At 43.9% G+C, this 16,579-nt stretch overlaps 1 protein-coding gene across 1 annotated transcript in view; it reads right to left on the reverse strand.

The window, feature by feature from the left end:
• Nucleotides 1-799: 799 nt before the first annotated feature.
• Nucleotides 800-16,579, reverse strand: part of LOC110498671 (BRISC and BRCA1-A complex member 2) — a 142,861-nt gene continuing 127,081 nt past the window's right edge. Inside the window, exon 5 of the mRNA XM_036955491.1 lies at nucleotides 800-913. Within this exon, the coding sequence (XP_036811386.1) occupies nucleotides 800-913 (114 nt within the window). The remainder of the gene's footprint in view (nucleotides 914-16,579) is intronic.

Consider the following 16,579-nt stretch of genomic DNA (forward strand, 5'->3'; position numbering starts at 1 on the left):
ATAACATACGCACTATACATAAACATGGATTTAGACATGTATATATGTGGTACCGGTGGAGTAGATGCCTGAGGGCACTGAGTTTGTTGTGAATTCTGTGAATGTAATGTTATGTTTTAAAATTGTGTAAACTGCCTTAATTTTGCTGGACCCCAGGAAGAGTAGCTGCTGCTTTGGCAGTAAATACAAATATACCAGGCAGGATGGGTTCATGGACTCATGCTGCTTACGCTAAATCCTGACTCGGCCATCAGCATGACGCAACAGGAACTGGAATTCGTTGTTTTTAGCCGATAGGAGTGGAACCCCGTCTGCTGCATTAGCCCATCCATGACAAGGATCGACGAAATGTGTTCCAAGATGCCGTTCTGCACACCACTGTTGTTCTGCACAATTATTTGTCTGTTTGTGACCCGCCTGTTAGCTTGCACGATTCTTGGCATTCTCTTTCGACCTCTCTCATCAAAGAACTGTTTTCACCAACAGGACTGCCGCTGACGGGATCTTTTTTGTTTGTCGCACCATTCTCGGTAAACCCTAGACACTGTTGTGCGTGAAAAGCTCAGGAAGGCGGCCGTTTCTGAGATACTGGATCTCAATAGAATAGTAACTGAATGCTTTGATGCCTGTCTTCCTGCTTTATATAGCAAGCCCACGGACATGTGACTGTCTGTAATAGTAATCTACTTCCGTGAATGCGGTACCTAATAAATACCTAATAAACTGGCTGGTGAGTGTATATGAAGTTGTCTACAGCCCATATTATTAGAGCTAAAGAAAACACTGAAGCAAAAAACACTTACTGTTCAATGCTGGGGGACAAGTGGAGTTTAAAGAACACCTGGGTTGCCTCTGCGTCTTTGAAGCTTACGGAGAGAAGGGCCATGTCTTCCCCAGGGTCCAACAATGTATCCTGGGGGAAGGGGGGGAGGAGGGGGAGGGGGAGTTAGTACTCACAAAGAAGTCTCATTTCACTTCTGCATGACTGATATGAATTCAACAAATCAATGTGAATGAAGTTAATTAAAAGCTCCCCCCATAATGTAGGACATTTGGACTACAGCTGAAGTGAGCTGCACTTCAGTAATAAGTCAAGCCCAACCCAACCAAGTCCAGTTTAGCCTAGCTCAGCTACAGTAAGGCCGAATTCCCAGTCTAAGACTGATTTAAGTAAATCTGAGTGTGTTTTAAACAGGCACACAAAGAGAGAGGGCAAGAGCGAGAAAGAGGGAGAAAGAGAAGAAAAAATAAAGATAAGAGACCAGATTTGTTTCACGCCGCGTTAACTTCAACAGCTGCAGCCGATTAGCGTCGCTGATGACTGGGATCACTAACCATGTGTGAAAAGAGAGAAGCCACTCGAAGCCGCTCTAGATGATCCGATGATGCCAATCCATCTCTTCAAGGTTTTGATTTTTTCCCCCCATTCTCTCTGTATCTATTGGTCTTTTTTCCTAGAGCTAGGCCCACCCTGTGACGAATTGTCATTAGCACGATCTGACATTAAGCACGGCTCGGGCTAACCAAAAGAGGGCCGGGGCGTTAAACAAATGTCTTACAGTTGGTTTGAACTCATCCATTTGGGCTAATCACTGCCCTTTGTGGCAAAAGGGAATCTCCCTCACCACCATACGGTATCGGTTAAGGGTCAGCGCTACCAGTTCATTAGCCAGGCGACTCAACACGGCCAACTCCGTAACAAAAGCAGGCACAATGAGTTCTGTGAAGAGGAGATGAAACTGCCTTTTCTTTGATAGGCCCGAAACGGTTGACTGTGTGCACTCCCTCATTGAGCAGTTTCTGAGTTAAAATGTGTTAATTGTGTTTTGTGTAACCTAAATGCTATTGTGGTTGGGTTTTTAATTTAAAGTGTTTTAAATGAGGCTTGAGGGAGTTGGATACATGACTCTTTCACATCAAGGACTCCCTCTCTGGCGCTGAATAAAGATGGCCACCACACTGCCCACGTACGTTGGGATTTCCATACCACTGTTTCAAGAGGTCGGGGGTCAAAATTAACCATCTGAATTAGTGTTGGTGGCTCAGTTTTTGTATTTCAGAAACAATGTGAATTTGTCAGGGTCCTCTGCAGGCAGGGGAAATGTTCCCTTCCATCTAGCCCGAGCAGAAAAGAGTGACGCACAACACACAAAACGAAGCCACACTTCTTCCCAAATCATCTTGGTGTATGTATGTATGTATGTATGTATGTATGTATGCCTGTGTAACAACAGCCACAACAATGAAGATGGCAACCTCATGTCGAATCCTGTCACTCATCAAAGAAAATAGCATAGAGGGGGAAAGAAAGGGGGATGTGGGGTAAAAGAGAATAGGGTGTCTGTCTGGCATCCAAAGGTGTTGCTTGATTGAATCAGCTCGCATCAACATAGTGAACGTCTGCATCAATAAGCAACCACACTCCCTCCCCGAGTTGCGCTTTTGGGCTGCCGCAATTTACTATTTGGAATGGACTGGAATACATGGAAAGGTGGGGGAGGTGGAGGAATGAGACGAGAGGGAGATAAGGCACAGTTGTTTCCCCCAGTTTGTCACTGTCAAGTTCCGTCAGTCACTGGCAAGGTGATCTAATGGATATTTATTTTAGAGCAACACTTGCGGAGAGAGAAGGAATCTGCTGAAGGTGAGAGTTGGGGTGGGAAATAACATTGGGTTCCTCTTCATGGGTGGCACTGTGTCGTGGTCCTCGCGAGGGTTTGTTTTAGACACAGAGTTCCTTTTGTCCCAAAGGACCTGACAAAAGTCACAAGGCATCACGGAAACAGAAACAACAGACGAGGGAGGCCCCTGATCTGTCCTGTTTAAAGAAAGAAATTAATTAATTTAACCAGGTAGACAAGTTAAGAACAAGTTCAAATCAAATCAAATTGTATTTGTCACATACACATGGTTAGCAGATGTTAATGTGAGTGTAGTGAAATGCTTGTGCTTCTAGTTCAGACAATGCAGTAATAACCAATGAGTAATCTAATCTAACAATTTCACAACAACTACCTTATACACACAAGTAAGTGTAAAGGGATGAAGAATACAGTGCCTTGCGAAACTATTCGCCCCCTTGAACTTTGCGACCTTTTGCCACATTTCAGGCTTCAAACATAAAGATATAAAACTGTATTTTTTTTGTGAAGAATCAACAACAAGTGGGACACAATCATGAAGTGGAACGACATTTATTGGATATTTCAAACTTTTTTTTAACAAATCAAAAACTGAAAAATTGGGCGTGCAAAATGATTCAGCCCCCTTAAGTTAATACTTTGTAGCGCCACCTTTTGCTGCGATTACAGCTGTAAGTCGCTTGGGGTATGTCTCTATCAGTTTTGCACATCGAGAGACTGACATTTTTTCCCATTCCTCCTTGCAAAACAGCTCGAGCTCAGTGAGGTTGGATGGAGAGCATTTGTGAACAGCAGTTTTCAGTTCTTTCCACAGATTCTCGATTGGATTCAGGTCTGGACTTTGACTTGGCCATTCTAACACCTGGATATGTTTATTTTTGAACCATTCCATTGTAGATTTTGCTTTATGTTTTGGATCATTGTCTTGTTGGAAGACAAATCTCCGTCCCAGTCTCAGGTCTTTTGCAGACTCCATCAGGTTCTCTTCCAGAATGGTCCTGTATTTGGCTCCATCCATCTTCCCATCAATTTTAACCATTTTCCCTGTCCCTGCTGAAGAAAAGCAGGCCCAAACCATGATGCTGCCACCACCATGTTTGACAGTGGGGATGGTGTGTTCAGCTGTGTTGCTTTTACGCCAAACATAATGTTTTGCATTGTTGCCAAAAAGTTCAATTTTGGTTTCATCTGACCAGAGCACCTTCTTCCACATGTTTGGTGTGTCTCCCAGGTGGCTTGTGGCAAACTTTAACCGACACTTTTTATGGATATCTTTAAGAAATGGCTTTCTTCTTGCCACTCTTCAATAAAGGCCAGATTTGTGCAATATACGACTGATTGTTTTCCTATGGACAGAGTCTCCCACCTCAGCTGTAGATCTCTGCAGTTCATCCAGAGTGATCATGGGCCTCTTGGCTGCATCTCTGATCAGTCTTCTCCTTGTATGAGCTGAAAGTTTAGAGGGACGGCCAGGTCTTGGTAGATTTGCAGTGGTCTGATACTCCTTCCATTTCAATATCATCGCTTGCACAGTGCTCCTTGGGATGTTTAAAGCTTGGGAAATCTTTTTGTATCCAAATCCGGCTTTAACCTTCTTCACAAGAGTATCTCGGACCTGCCTGGTGTGTTCCTTGTTCTTCATGATGCTCTCTGCGCTTTTAACGGACCTCTGAGACTTTCACAGTGCAGGTGCATTTATACGGAGACTTGATTACACACAGGTGGATTGTATTTATCATCATTAGTCATTTAGGTCAACATTGGATCATTCAGAGATCCTCACTGAACTTCTGGAGAGAGTTTGCTGCACTGAAAGTAAAGGGGCTGAATAATTTTGCACGCCCAGTTTTTCAGTTTTTGATTTGTTAAAAAAGTTTGAAATATCCAATAAATGTCGTTCCACTTCATGATTGTGTCCCACTTGTTGTTGATTCTTCACAAAAAAATACAGTTTTATATCTTTATGTTTGAAGCCTGAAATGTGGCAAAAGGTCACAAAGTTCAAGGGGGGCGAATACTTTCGCAAGGCACTGTATGTACATGAAGATATATGAATGAGTGATGATATAGAACGGCATAGGCAAGATGCAGTAGATGGTATCGGGTACAGTATGGTATCGAGTACATGAGATGAGTCATGTAGGGTATGTAAACATTATATTAAGTGGCATTGTTTAAAGTGGCTAGTGATACATTTTTTACATCCATTTTTCCAATATTAAAGTGGCTGGAGTTGAGTCAGTATGTTGGCAGCAGCCACTCAATGTTCGTGATGGCTGTTTAACAGTCTGATGGCCTTGAGATAGAAGCTGTTTTTCAGTCTCTCGGTCCCTGCTTTGATGCACATGTACTGACCTCGCCTTCTGGATGATAGTGGGGTGAACAGGCAGTGGCTCGGGTGGTTGTTGTCCTTAATGATCTTTATGGCCTTCCTGTGACATCGGGTGGTGTAGGTGTCCTGGAGGGCAGGTAGTTTTCCCCCGGTGATGCGTTGTGCAGACCGTACTACCCTCTGGAGAGCCTTACGGTTGTGGGCAGAGCAGTTGCTGTACCAGGCGGTGATACAGCTCGACAGGATACTCTCGATTGTGCATCTGTAGAAGTTTGTGAGTGCTTTTGGTGACAAGCCGAATTTCTTCAGCCTCCTGAGGTTGAAGAGGCGCTGCTGCACCTTCTTCACGACGCTGTCTGTGTGGGTGGACCAATTCAGTTTGTCCGTGATGTGTACGCCGAGGAACTTAAAACTTACTACCCTCTGCACTACTGTCCTGTCGATGTGGATAGAGGGGTGCTCCCTCTGCTGTTTCCTGAAGTCCACGATCATCTCCTTTGTTTTGTTGACGTTGAGTGTGAGGTTATTTTCCTGACACCACACTCCAAGGCCCTCACCTCCTCCCAGTAGGCCGTCTCGTCGTTGTTGGTAATCAAGCTTTTTTTCAAGCAAAATTTCACTGTAATGTCGTCTGCAAACTTGATGATTGAGTTGGAGGCGTGCATATGGCCAAGCAGTCGTGGGTGAACAGGGAGCACAGAAGAGGGCTCAGAACGCACCCTTATTTGGCCCCAGTGTTGAGGATCAGCGGGGTGGAGATGTTGTTACCTACCCTCACCACCTTGGGGCGGCCCGACAGGAAGTCCAGTACCCAGTTGCACAGGATGGGGTCGAGACCCAGGGTTGATGACGAGTTTGGAGGGTACTATGGTGTTAAATGCTGAGCTGTAGTCGATGAACAGCATTCTCACATAGGTATTCCTCTTGTCCAGATGGGTTAGGGCAGTGTGCAGTGTGGTTGTGATTGCGTCATCTGTGGACCTATTGGGGTGGTAAGCAAATTGGATTGTGTCTAGGGTCAGGTAGGGTGGAGGTGATATGGTCCTTGACTAGTCTCTCAAAGCACTTCATGATGACGGAAGTGAGTGCTACAGTAGTAGTCGTTTAGCTCAGTTACCTTAGCTTTCTTGGGAACAGGAACAATGGTGGCCCTCTTGAAGCATGTGGGAACAGCAGACTGGGATAAGGATTGATTGAATATGTCCGTAAACACACTAACCAGCTGGTCTGCGCATGCTCTGAGGACGTGGCTGGGGGTGCCGTCTGGGCCTGCAGCCTTGCGAGAGTCAACACGTTTAAATGTTTTACTCACGTCGGCTGCAGTGAAGGAGAGTGCGCAGGTTTTGGTAGCGGGCCTTGTCAGTTGCACTGTATTGTCCTCAAAACGAGCAAAGACGTTGTTTAGTCTGTCTGGGAACAAGACATCCTGGTCCGCGACGGGGTTGGTTTTCTTTTTGTAATCCGTGATTGACTGTAGACCCTGCCACATACCTCTTGTGTCTGAGCCGCTGAATTGCGACTGCTTCGCTTGTTTGATTGCCTTGCGGAGGGAATAGCTACACTGTTTGTATTCGGTCATGTTTCCGGTCACCTTGCCCTGGTTAAAAGCAATTCAGCGCTTTCAGTTTCGCTCGAATCCTGCCTTCAATCCACGGTTTCTGGTTTGGGAATGTTTTAACAGTTGCTGTGGGTACGACATCACCGATGCACTTGCCAATAACCTCGCTCACCGAATCAGCGAATTCGTCAATGTTGTTGTTTGAAGCAATGCGGAACATTTCCCAATCCACGTGATCGAAGCAATCTTTAAGCTTGGAATCAGATTGGTCAGACCAGCGTTGAACAGATCTGAGTGCGGGAGCTTCCTGTTTTAGTCTCTGTCTATACGTGGGCAGGGAACAACAAAATGGAGTCGTGGTCAGCTTTTCCGAAAGGAGGGCGGGGGAGGGCATTATATGCGTCGCGGAAGTTAGAATAACAATGATCCAGGGTTTTACCAGCCCTGGTAGCACAATCGATGTGCTGATAGAATTTAGGGAGTCTTGTTTTCAGATTAGCCTTGTTAAAATCCACAGCTACAATGAATGCAGCCTCAGGATATGTGGTTTACATAGAGTCAAATACAGTTAGTTCAGGGCCATCGATGTGTCTGCTTGGGGGGGAATATATGCGGCTGTGATTATAATCGAAGAGAATTCTCTTGGTAGGTAATGCGGTCGACATTTGATTGTGAGGAATTCTAAGTCAGGTGAACAGAAGGACTTGAGTTCCTGTATGTTGTTATGATCACACCACGTCTCGCCTGTAACGGTTGTCGTCTGGAGACAGAGAGGACCAAATCGCAGCGTGGTTAGTGTTCATCTTAATTTAATAATAAGCAATAAGCGATGTGCCCGTCTCCGGAGCCTGACCAGTACTCATTTACAACTAAGACCTGGCCAAGATAAAGCAAAGCAGTGCGACAAAAACAACACAGAGTTACACATGGGATAAACAAACGTACTGTCAATAACACAATAGAAAAATCTGTATACAGTGTGTGCAAATGAAGTAAGCAGGTACGGCAATAAATAGGCCAATAGTGGTATTTACAATTTATCAATTTACACTGGAGTGATATATGTGCAGATGAGGATGTGCAAGTAGAAATACAGGTGTGCAAAAGAGCAGAAAAACAAAAACAAATATGGGGATGAGGTAGGTAGTTGGTTCGATGGGCTATTTACAGATGGGTTGTGTCCAGCTGCAATGATCGGTAAGCTGCTCTGACGCTTAAAGTTAGTGAGGGAGATATAAGTCTCCAACTTCAGTGATTTTTGCAATTCGTTCCAGTCATTGGCAGCAGAGAACTGGAAGGAAAGGCGGCCAAAGCAGATGATGACCAGTGAAATTTACCTGCTGGAGCGTGTGCTACGGGTGGGTGTTGCTATGGTGACCAGTGAGCTGAGAAAAGGCAGGGCTTTACCTAGCAAAGTCTTATAGATGACCTGGAGCCAGTGGGTTTGGCGACGAATATGTAGGAAGGACCAGCCAACGAGAGCATACAGGTCGCAGTGGTGGGTAATATATGGGGCTTTGATGACAAAACGGATGGCACTGTGATAGACTGCATTTACTATTGATTGTGGTAGTAAACAAGTAGTCAAAACACTACAACCAGTGTTGGGGAGTAACAGGTTACATGTAACTGATTACAAAAAAATTAACTGTAATATCTTACGTTACCAGCAAAAATATCGTAATCAGATTACAGATACTCTTGAAAAACTATATGATTACTTACTAAGGATTACTTTTAAATTCATAAAGGAATTTTGCGAAACAAATATGAATAGGTTTTTCTAGGCAAGAGGGCAAGCTGCCTTCCAATGTTGTGACTGCTATTGTGACAGGTTAAAGGAAATATTCATAGCCTGTTATATATTAAAAAGTATTAGTGAGGATAAAACATCTAAGGTTAAAAAGATCATGCATTCAGTATTAGTTGATAGAGATTGATAACATTCATATAATTGTGTTAAAGTTAAAATCCGTCAAGCGTACAAAGGGTAAGAATTGTGAGAGTAATGTGTAAACGTTATATTGATTACTTTATTTTGTGGTGCCTAAAAGTGTTAATCTGTGATCTACGAAATGCTCTTAATCTATGAGCCGGAGATCGATTGCTCTGGTCTCCACCCATATTCCTGGGGAAATCACAGTCTTTTCTCATTGAACTAAAAGTTGAATTGAGAAAATAACACCGTATCACTCTCGTGATTATTTCTCCCCTGTTTTCAGGTACTTTATTGATGATAAAAAATAACAATTTAAATGTTATAACTCGCTAACATGTCAAGAGTGTTTAAGGTGTGTCTTAGTAACATCTTGAGGAAGTTAGAGTTAAGTTTGCAGAGAGTAATATGAGCCCTGCTCGGTTGTAGCGAAGAATAGCATCATACTGAGAGTAGCTGCCATTTTATGTCGATTGTGAATGAACATGTGCGTTGTTAATAAGATAGTTTGCTGTGTTATTTGTAGAATGGTTTTTCTGTTGTTTTGTAATGTGTTACTTTTGTAAAATTATTGAACTAAAAGTTGAATTGAGAAAACAACACCGTATCACTCTCGTGATTATTTCTCCCCTGTTTTCAGGGGCGTAACACTATCAGTATCAAAGATTATACGACCAACTTTAATATACGCTTGGAGGTAAGGACAACAGAAGTGGTGTAGCCTACGGGTGATACGGATATTACTAGGGCCTGTTATTGATATATAGAGTGCATTTTGGAAACTATTCAGAACCCTTGACTTTTTCCACATTTTGTTATTCTAAAATGGATTACAATATCAATCTACACGCAATACCCCATAATGGCAACTTGAAAACAGGTTTTTAGAAATTATTACACATTTATTAAAAAAAACAGGGATACCTTATTTACATAAGTATTTAGACCCTTTGCTATGAGAATGGAAATTGAGCTCAGGTGCATCCTGTCTCCATTGATCATCCTTAAGACGTTTCTTCAACTTGATTGGAGTCCACCTGTGGTAAATTCAATTGTTTGAACATGATTTGGAAAGACAAACACCTGTCTATGTAAGGTCCCACAGCAAAAACCAAGCCATGAGGTCGAAGGAATTGTCCATAGAGCTCCGAGACAGGATTGTGTCGAGGCACAGATCTGTGGAAGTGTACCAAAACATTTCTGCAGCATTGAAGGTCCTCAAGAACACAGTGGCCTCCACCATTCTTAAATGGAAGAAGTTTGGAACCCCCAAGATTCTTCCCAGAGCTGGCCGCCCGGTCAAACTGAGCAATCGGGGAAGAAGGGACTTGGTCAAGGAGGTGACCAAGAACCTGATGGTTACTCTGACAGAGCTTCCGAGTTCCTCTGCGGAGATGGGAGAACCTTCCAGGAGGACAACCATCTCTGCAGCACTTCACCAAAGGTCTTTATGGTACAGTGGCCAGACAGAAACCACTTCTCAGTAAAAGGCACATGACAGCTTGCTTGGAGTTTGCCAAAGGGCACTTAAAGGACTCACAGACCATGGGAAACAAGATTCTCTGGTCTGTTGAAACCAAGATTGAATTCTTTGGCCTGAATGCCAAGCGTCACGTCTGGAGGAAACCTGGCACTATACCTACAGAGAAGCATGGTGGTGGCAGCATCATGCTGTGGGGATGTTTTTCAGCAGCAGGGACTGGGAGACTAGTCAGAATCGAGGGAAAGATGAACGGAGCAAAGTTTTTTATTGTATTTTTTTATTTCACCTTTATTTAACCAGGTAGGCTAGTTGAGAACAAGTTCTCATTTGCAACTGCGACCTGGCCAAGATAAGGCATAGCAGTGTGAACAGACAACACAGAGTTACACATGGAGTAAACAATTAACAAGTCAATAACACAGTAGAAAAAAGGGGAGTCTATATATACATTGTGTGCAAAAGGCATGAGAAGGTAGGCAAATAATTACAATTATGCAGATTAACACTGGAGTGATAAATGATCAGATGGTTATGTACAGGTAGAGATATTGGTGTGCAAAAGAGCAGAAAAATAAATAAATAAAAACAGTATGGGGATGAGGTAGGTGAAAATGGGTGGGCTATTTACCAATAGACTATGTACAGCTGCAGCGATCGGTTAGCTGCTCAGATAGCAGATGTTTGAAGTTGGTGAGGGAGATAAAAGTCTCCAACTTCAGCGATTTTTGCAATTCGTTCCAGTCACAGGCAGCAGAGAACTGGAACGAAAGGCGGCCAAATGAGGTGTTGGCTTTAGGGATGATCAGTGAGATACACCTGCTGGAGCGCGTGCTACGGATGGGTGTTGCCATCGTAACCAGTGAACTGAGATAAGGCGGAGCTTTACCTAGCATGGACTTGTAGATGACCTGGAGCCAGTGGGTCTGGCGACGAATATGTAGCGAGGGCCAGCCGACTAGAGCATACAAGTCGCAGTGGTGGGTGGTATAAGGTGCTTTAGTGACAAAACGGATGGCACTGTGATAAACTGCATCCAGTTTGCTGAGTAGAGTGTTGGAAGCAATTTTGTAGATGACATCGCCGAAGTCGAGGATCGGTAGGATAGTCAGTTTTACTAGGGTAAGTTTGGCGGCGTGAGTGAAGGAGGCTTTGTTGCGGAATAGAAAGCCGACTCTTGATTTGATTTTCGATTGGAGATGTTTGATATGGGTCTGGAAGGAGAGTTTAGAGTCTAGCCAGACACCTAGGTACTTATAGATGTCCACATATTCAAGGTCGGAACCATCCAGGGTGGTGATGCTGGTCAGGCGTGCGGGTGCAGGCAGCGAACGGTTGAAAAGCATGCATTTGGTTTTACTAGCGTTTAAGAGCAGTTGGAGGCCACGGAAGGAGTGCTGTATGGCATTGAAGCTCGTTTGGAGGTTAGATAGCACAGTGTCCAAGGACGGGCCGGAAGTATATAGAATGGTGTCGTCTGCGTAGAGGTGGATCAGGGAATCGCCCGCAGCATGAGAAACATCATTGATATATACAGAGAAAAGAGTCGGCCTGAGAATTGAACCCTGTGGCACCCCCATAGAGACTGCCAGAGGACCGGACAGCATGCCCTCCGATTTGACACACTGAACTCTGTCTGCAAAGTAATTGGTGAACCAGGCAAGGCAGTCATCCGAAAAACCGAGGCTACAGAGTCTGCCGATAAGAATACGGTGATTGACAGAGTCGAAAGCCTTGGCAAGGTCTATGAAGACGGCTGCACAGTACTGTCTTTTATCGATGGCGGTTATGATATCGTTTAGTACCTTGAGCGTGGCTGAGGTACACCCGTGACCGGCTCGGAAACCAGATTGCACAGCGGAGAAGGTACGGTGCGATTCAAGATGGTCAGTGACCTGTTTGTTGACTTGGCTTTCGAAGACCTTAGATAGGCAGGGCAGGATGGATATAGGTCTGTAACAGTTTGGGTCCAGGGTGTCGCCCCCTTTGAAGAGGGGGATGACTGCGGCAGCTTTCCAATCCTTGGGGATCTCAGACGATATGAAAGAGAGGTTGAACAGGCTGGTAATAGGGGTTGCGACAATGGCGGCGGATAGTTTCAGGAATAGAGGGTCCAGATTGTCAAGCCCAGCTGATTTGTACGGGTCCAGGATTTGCAGCTCTTTCAGAACATCTGCTATCTGGATTTGGGTAAAGGAGAACCTGGAGAGGCTTGGGCGAGTAGCTGCGGGAGGGGGGGGGAGCTGTTGGCCGAGGTTGGAGTAGCCAGGCGGAAGGCATGGCCAGCCGTTGAGAAATGCTTGTTGAAGTTTTCGATAATCATGGATTTATCGGTGGTGACCGTGTTACCTAGCCTCAGTGCAGTGGGCAGCTGGGAGGAGGTGCTCTTGTTCTCCATGGACTTCACAGTGTCCCAGAACTTTTTGGAGTTGGAGCTACAGGATGCAAACTTCTGCCTGAAGAAGTTGGCTTTAGCTTTCCTGACTGACTGTGTGTATTGGTTCCTGACTTCCCTGAACAGTTGCATATCGCGGGGACTATTCGATGTTAGTGCAGTCCGCCACAGGATGTTTTTGTGCTGGTCGAGGGCAGTCAGGTCTGGAGTGAACCAGGGGCTATATCTGTTCTTAGTTCTGCATTTTTTGAACGGAGCATGCTTATCTAAAATGGTGAGGAAGTTACTTTTAAAGAAAGACCAGGCATCCTCAACTGACGGGATGAGGTCAATGTCCTTCCAGGATACCCGGGCCAGGTCGATTAGAAAGGCCTGCTCACAGAAGTGTTTTAGGGAGCGTTTGACAGTGATGAGGGGTGGTCGTTTGACTGCGGCTCCGTAGCGGATACAGGCAATGAGGCAGTGATCGCTGAGATCCTGGTTGTAGACAGCGGAAGTGTATTTGGAGGGCCAGTTGGTCAGGATGACGTCAATGAGGGTGCCCTTGTTTACAGAGTTAGGGTTGTACCTGGTGGGTTCCTTGATGATTTGAGTGAGATTGAGGGCATCTAGCTTAGATTGTAGGACTGCCGGGGTGTTAAGCATATCCCAGTTTAGGTCACCTAACAGAACAAACTCTGAAGCTAGATGGGGGGCGATCAATTCACAAATGGTGTCCAGGGCACAGCTGGGAGCTGAGGGGGGTCGGTAGCAGGCGGCAACAGTGAGAGACTTATTTCTGGAGAGAGTAATTTTCAAAATTAGTAGTTCGAACTGTTTGGGTATGGACCTGGAAAGTATGACATTACTTTGCAGGCTATCTCTGCAGTAGACTGCAACTCCTCCCCCTTTGGCAGTTCTATCTTGACGGAAGATGTTATAGTTGGGTATGGAAATCTCAGAATTTTTGGTGGCCTTCCTGAGCCAGGATTCAGACACGGCAAGGACATCAGGGTTAGCAGAGTGTGCTAGAGCAGTGAGTAAGACACACTTAGGGAGGAGGCTTCTGATGTTGACATGCATGAAACCAAGGCTTTTTCGATCACAGAAGTCAACAAATGAGGGTGCCTGGGGACATGCAGGGCCTGGGTTTACCTCCACATCACCCGCGGAACAGAGAAGGAGTAGGATGAGGGTGCGGCTGAAGGCTATCAAAACTGGTCGCCTAGGGCGTTGGGGACAGAGAATAAGAGGAGCAGGTTTCTGGGCATGGTAGAATATATTCAGGGCATAATGCGCAAACAGGGGTATGGTGGGGTGCGGGTACAGCGGAGGTAAGCCCAGGCACTGGGTGATGATGAGAGAGGTTGTATCTCTGGACATGCTGGTTGTAATGGGTGAGGTCACCGCATGTGTGGGGGGTGGGACAAAGGAGGTATCAGGGGTATAAAGAGTGGAACTAGGGGCTCCATTGTAAACTAAAACAATGATAACTAACCTGCACAACAGTATACAAGGCATATTGACATTTGAGAGAGACATACAGCGAGGCATACAGTAATCACAGGTGTTGAATTGGGAGAGCTAGCTAAAACAGTAGGTGAGACAACAACAGCTAATCAGCTAGCACAACAACAGCAGGTAGAATGGCGATTGATTAGGCAGAGAGGATCGGATTAACTACACATAGAGCCTAAGTGCGGCTGGGGCCGACAGATAAAACATAAACAAGCAGAATGGATTACCGTGATTAATGGACAGTCCAGCATGCATCAGCTATGTAGCCAAGTGATCAGTGTGTAAAGTAAAGAGAGGTCCTTGATGAAAACCTGCTCCAGAGTGCTCAGGACCACGGATTGGGATAAAGGTTCACCTTCCAACAGGACAACGACCCTAAGCACACAGCAAGACAACAATTTTTCCAAAACTTTACTAAGGGTTGGTTACAAGCTGATGGGTTAGCTGTTTGAGCCAGTAAATGTGGCTTTACTATTCTTAGGAAGTGGAATTACTTTTACTTCCCTCCAGGCCTGAGGGAACACACTTTCTAGTAGGCTTAAAACCTCTAGTGACTCCCCATCCCGCATGAGGGAGCGTAATCATCGACTGACACTAATTAGCATAACGCAACGGACATAAATATTCCTAGATTATGTTCCTATTCATGAAAATCACAAGTGAAATATATTGAGACACAGCTTAGCCTTTTGTTAATCACCCTGTTATCTCAGATTTTCAAAATATGCTTTACAGCCAAAGCTAGACAAGCATTTGTGTAAGTTTATCAATAGCCTAGCATAGCATTTTGTCCAGCTAGCAGCAGGTAACTTGGTCACGGAAATCAGAAAAGCAATCAAATTAAATCGTTTACCTTTGATGAGCTTCAGATGTTTTCACTCACAAGACTCCCAGTTAGATAGCCAATGTTCCTTTTTTCCCAAAATATTATTTTTGTAGGCGAAATAGCTCCGTTTGTTCTTCACGTTTAGCTGAGAAATCGCCTGGAAATTGCAGTCGCGAAAACTCAGAGCTCCATAATATCGACAGAAACATGGCAAACGTTGTTTATAATCAATCCTCAAGGTGTTTTTCAAATATCTATTTGATAATATATCCACCGGGACAATTGGTTTTTCAGTAGGACAGATTGGAATAATGGCTACCTCTGTATTTTCCTCGAGAACCCTCTTGGAGCCATCAGGTGACCAGTTGCGCAATGTAGCCGCTTACGGGTATTCTTCAACATAAATGCGTAAAATTACGTCACAATGCTGTAGACACCTTGGGGAATACGGAGAAAAAGTAATCTGGTTGATAGCCCATTCACTGCTCAATAGGGACGCATTGGAACGCAGCGCTTTTTGGATTTTTCTCAGGCTTTCGCCTGCAATATCAGTTTTGTTATACTCACAGACAATATTTTTACAGTTTTGGAAACTTCAGAGTGTTTTCTATCCTAAGCTGTCAATTATATGCATATTCTAACATCTTGTCCTGACAAAATATCCCGTTTACTACGGGAACGTTATTTTTTCAAAAATAAATACTGCCCCCTAGTCACAAAATATTAAATTGAAGACATGGCAAATAGGAGTGGCAATATCATCTGCTACTATCCTCAGTAATTTTCCATCCAAGTTGCCAGACCCCAAGTTGTCAGACCAAGTTGTCATTGATAGACAACAATATTTTTTTCACCTCTTCCACACTCACTTTATGGAATTCAAAATTACAATTTTTGTCTTTCATAATTTGGTCAGTGTGTTTGTTGCTGGAATGTCATGCCTAAATTGGTTAATCTTACCAATGAATTTTTTTTTTTAAGTAGTTGGCAATAGCAGGCAATATCAATATTGTGACGAATGAGCCATCTGATTCAATGAATGATGGAGCTGAGTTTGCCTTTTTTCTCAATACTTTATTGAAGGTGCTTGAAAGCTTTTTACTATCATCTGTATGTCGTTTTTCTTCGTTTCATAGTGTGGTTTCTTCTTTTTATTCAGTTTAGTCACATGATTTTTCAATTTGCAGTATGTTTGCCAATCGTTTGTACAGCCAGACTTATTTGCCATTCCTTTTGTCTTATCCCTGTCAACCATAACATTTTCACATTTCTCATCAATCCATGAGAATTTAACCATTTTTACAGTCATTTTTTTAATGGGGGCATACTTATTGGTACTTGGGATAAGTAATTTCATAAATGAATCAACTGCAACATTTGTTTGCTCCTCAATACACACCACGGACCAACAAATATTCTTTACATCAACAACATAGGAATCACTACAGGGAATCATATAAAGTGCCTTCAGAAAGTATCCTTTGACTTGTTCCACATTTTGTGTTACAGCCTGATATTTTCTCACCAATCTACACACAATACCCTAGTATTGTAAATGAAACACAGAAATACAGTATGTCATTTACATATTCACACCCCTTAGTCATTACATGTTAAAATCACCTTAGGCAGCGATTACAGATGTGTCTTTCTGGGTAAGTTTTTAAGAGCTTTGCACACCTGGATTGTACAATATTTGCCCATTATTCCCTTCAAAATTCTTTAAGCCCTTTTAAATTGGTTGTTTATTTTTTTAAAGTCTTTCCATAGATTTTCAAGCAGATTTAAGTCAAAACTGTAACTCGGCCACTCAGGAACATTCACGGTCTCCTTGGTACGCAACTCCAGTGTAGATTTGCCTTTGTGCTTTAGGTTATTGTCCTGCTGAAAGGTGAATTCATCTATGTGTCTGG

The sequence above is a fragment of the Oncorhynchus mykiss genome, chromosome 19, assembly GCF_013265735.2.
Source record: "Oncorhynchus mykiss isolate Arlee chromosome 19, USDA_OmykA_1.1, whole genome shotgun sequence".
In the NCBI taxonomy this organism is placed as follows: Eukaryota; Metazoa; Chordata; class Actinopteri; order Salmoniformes; family Salmonidae; genus Oncorhynchus; species Oncorhynchus mykiss.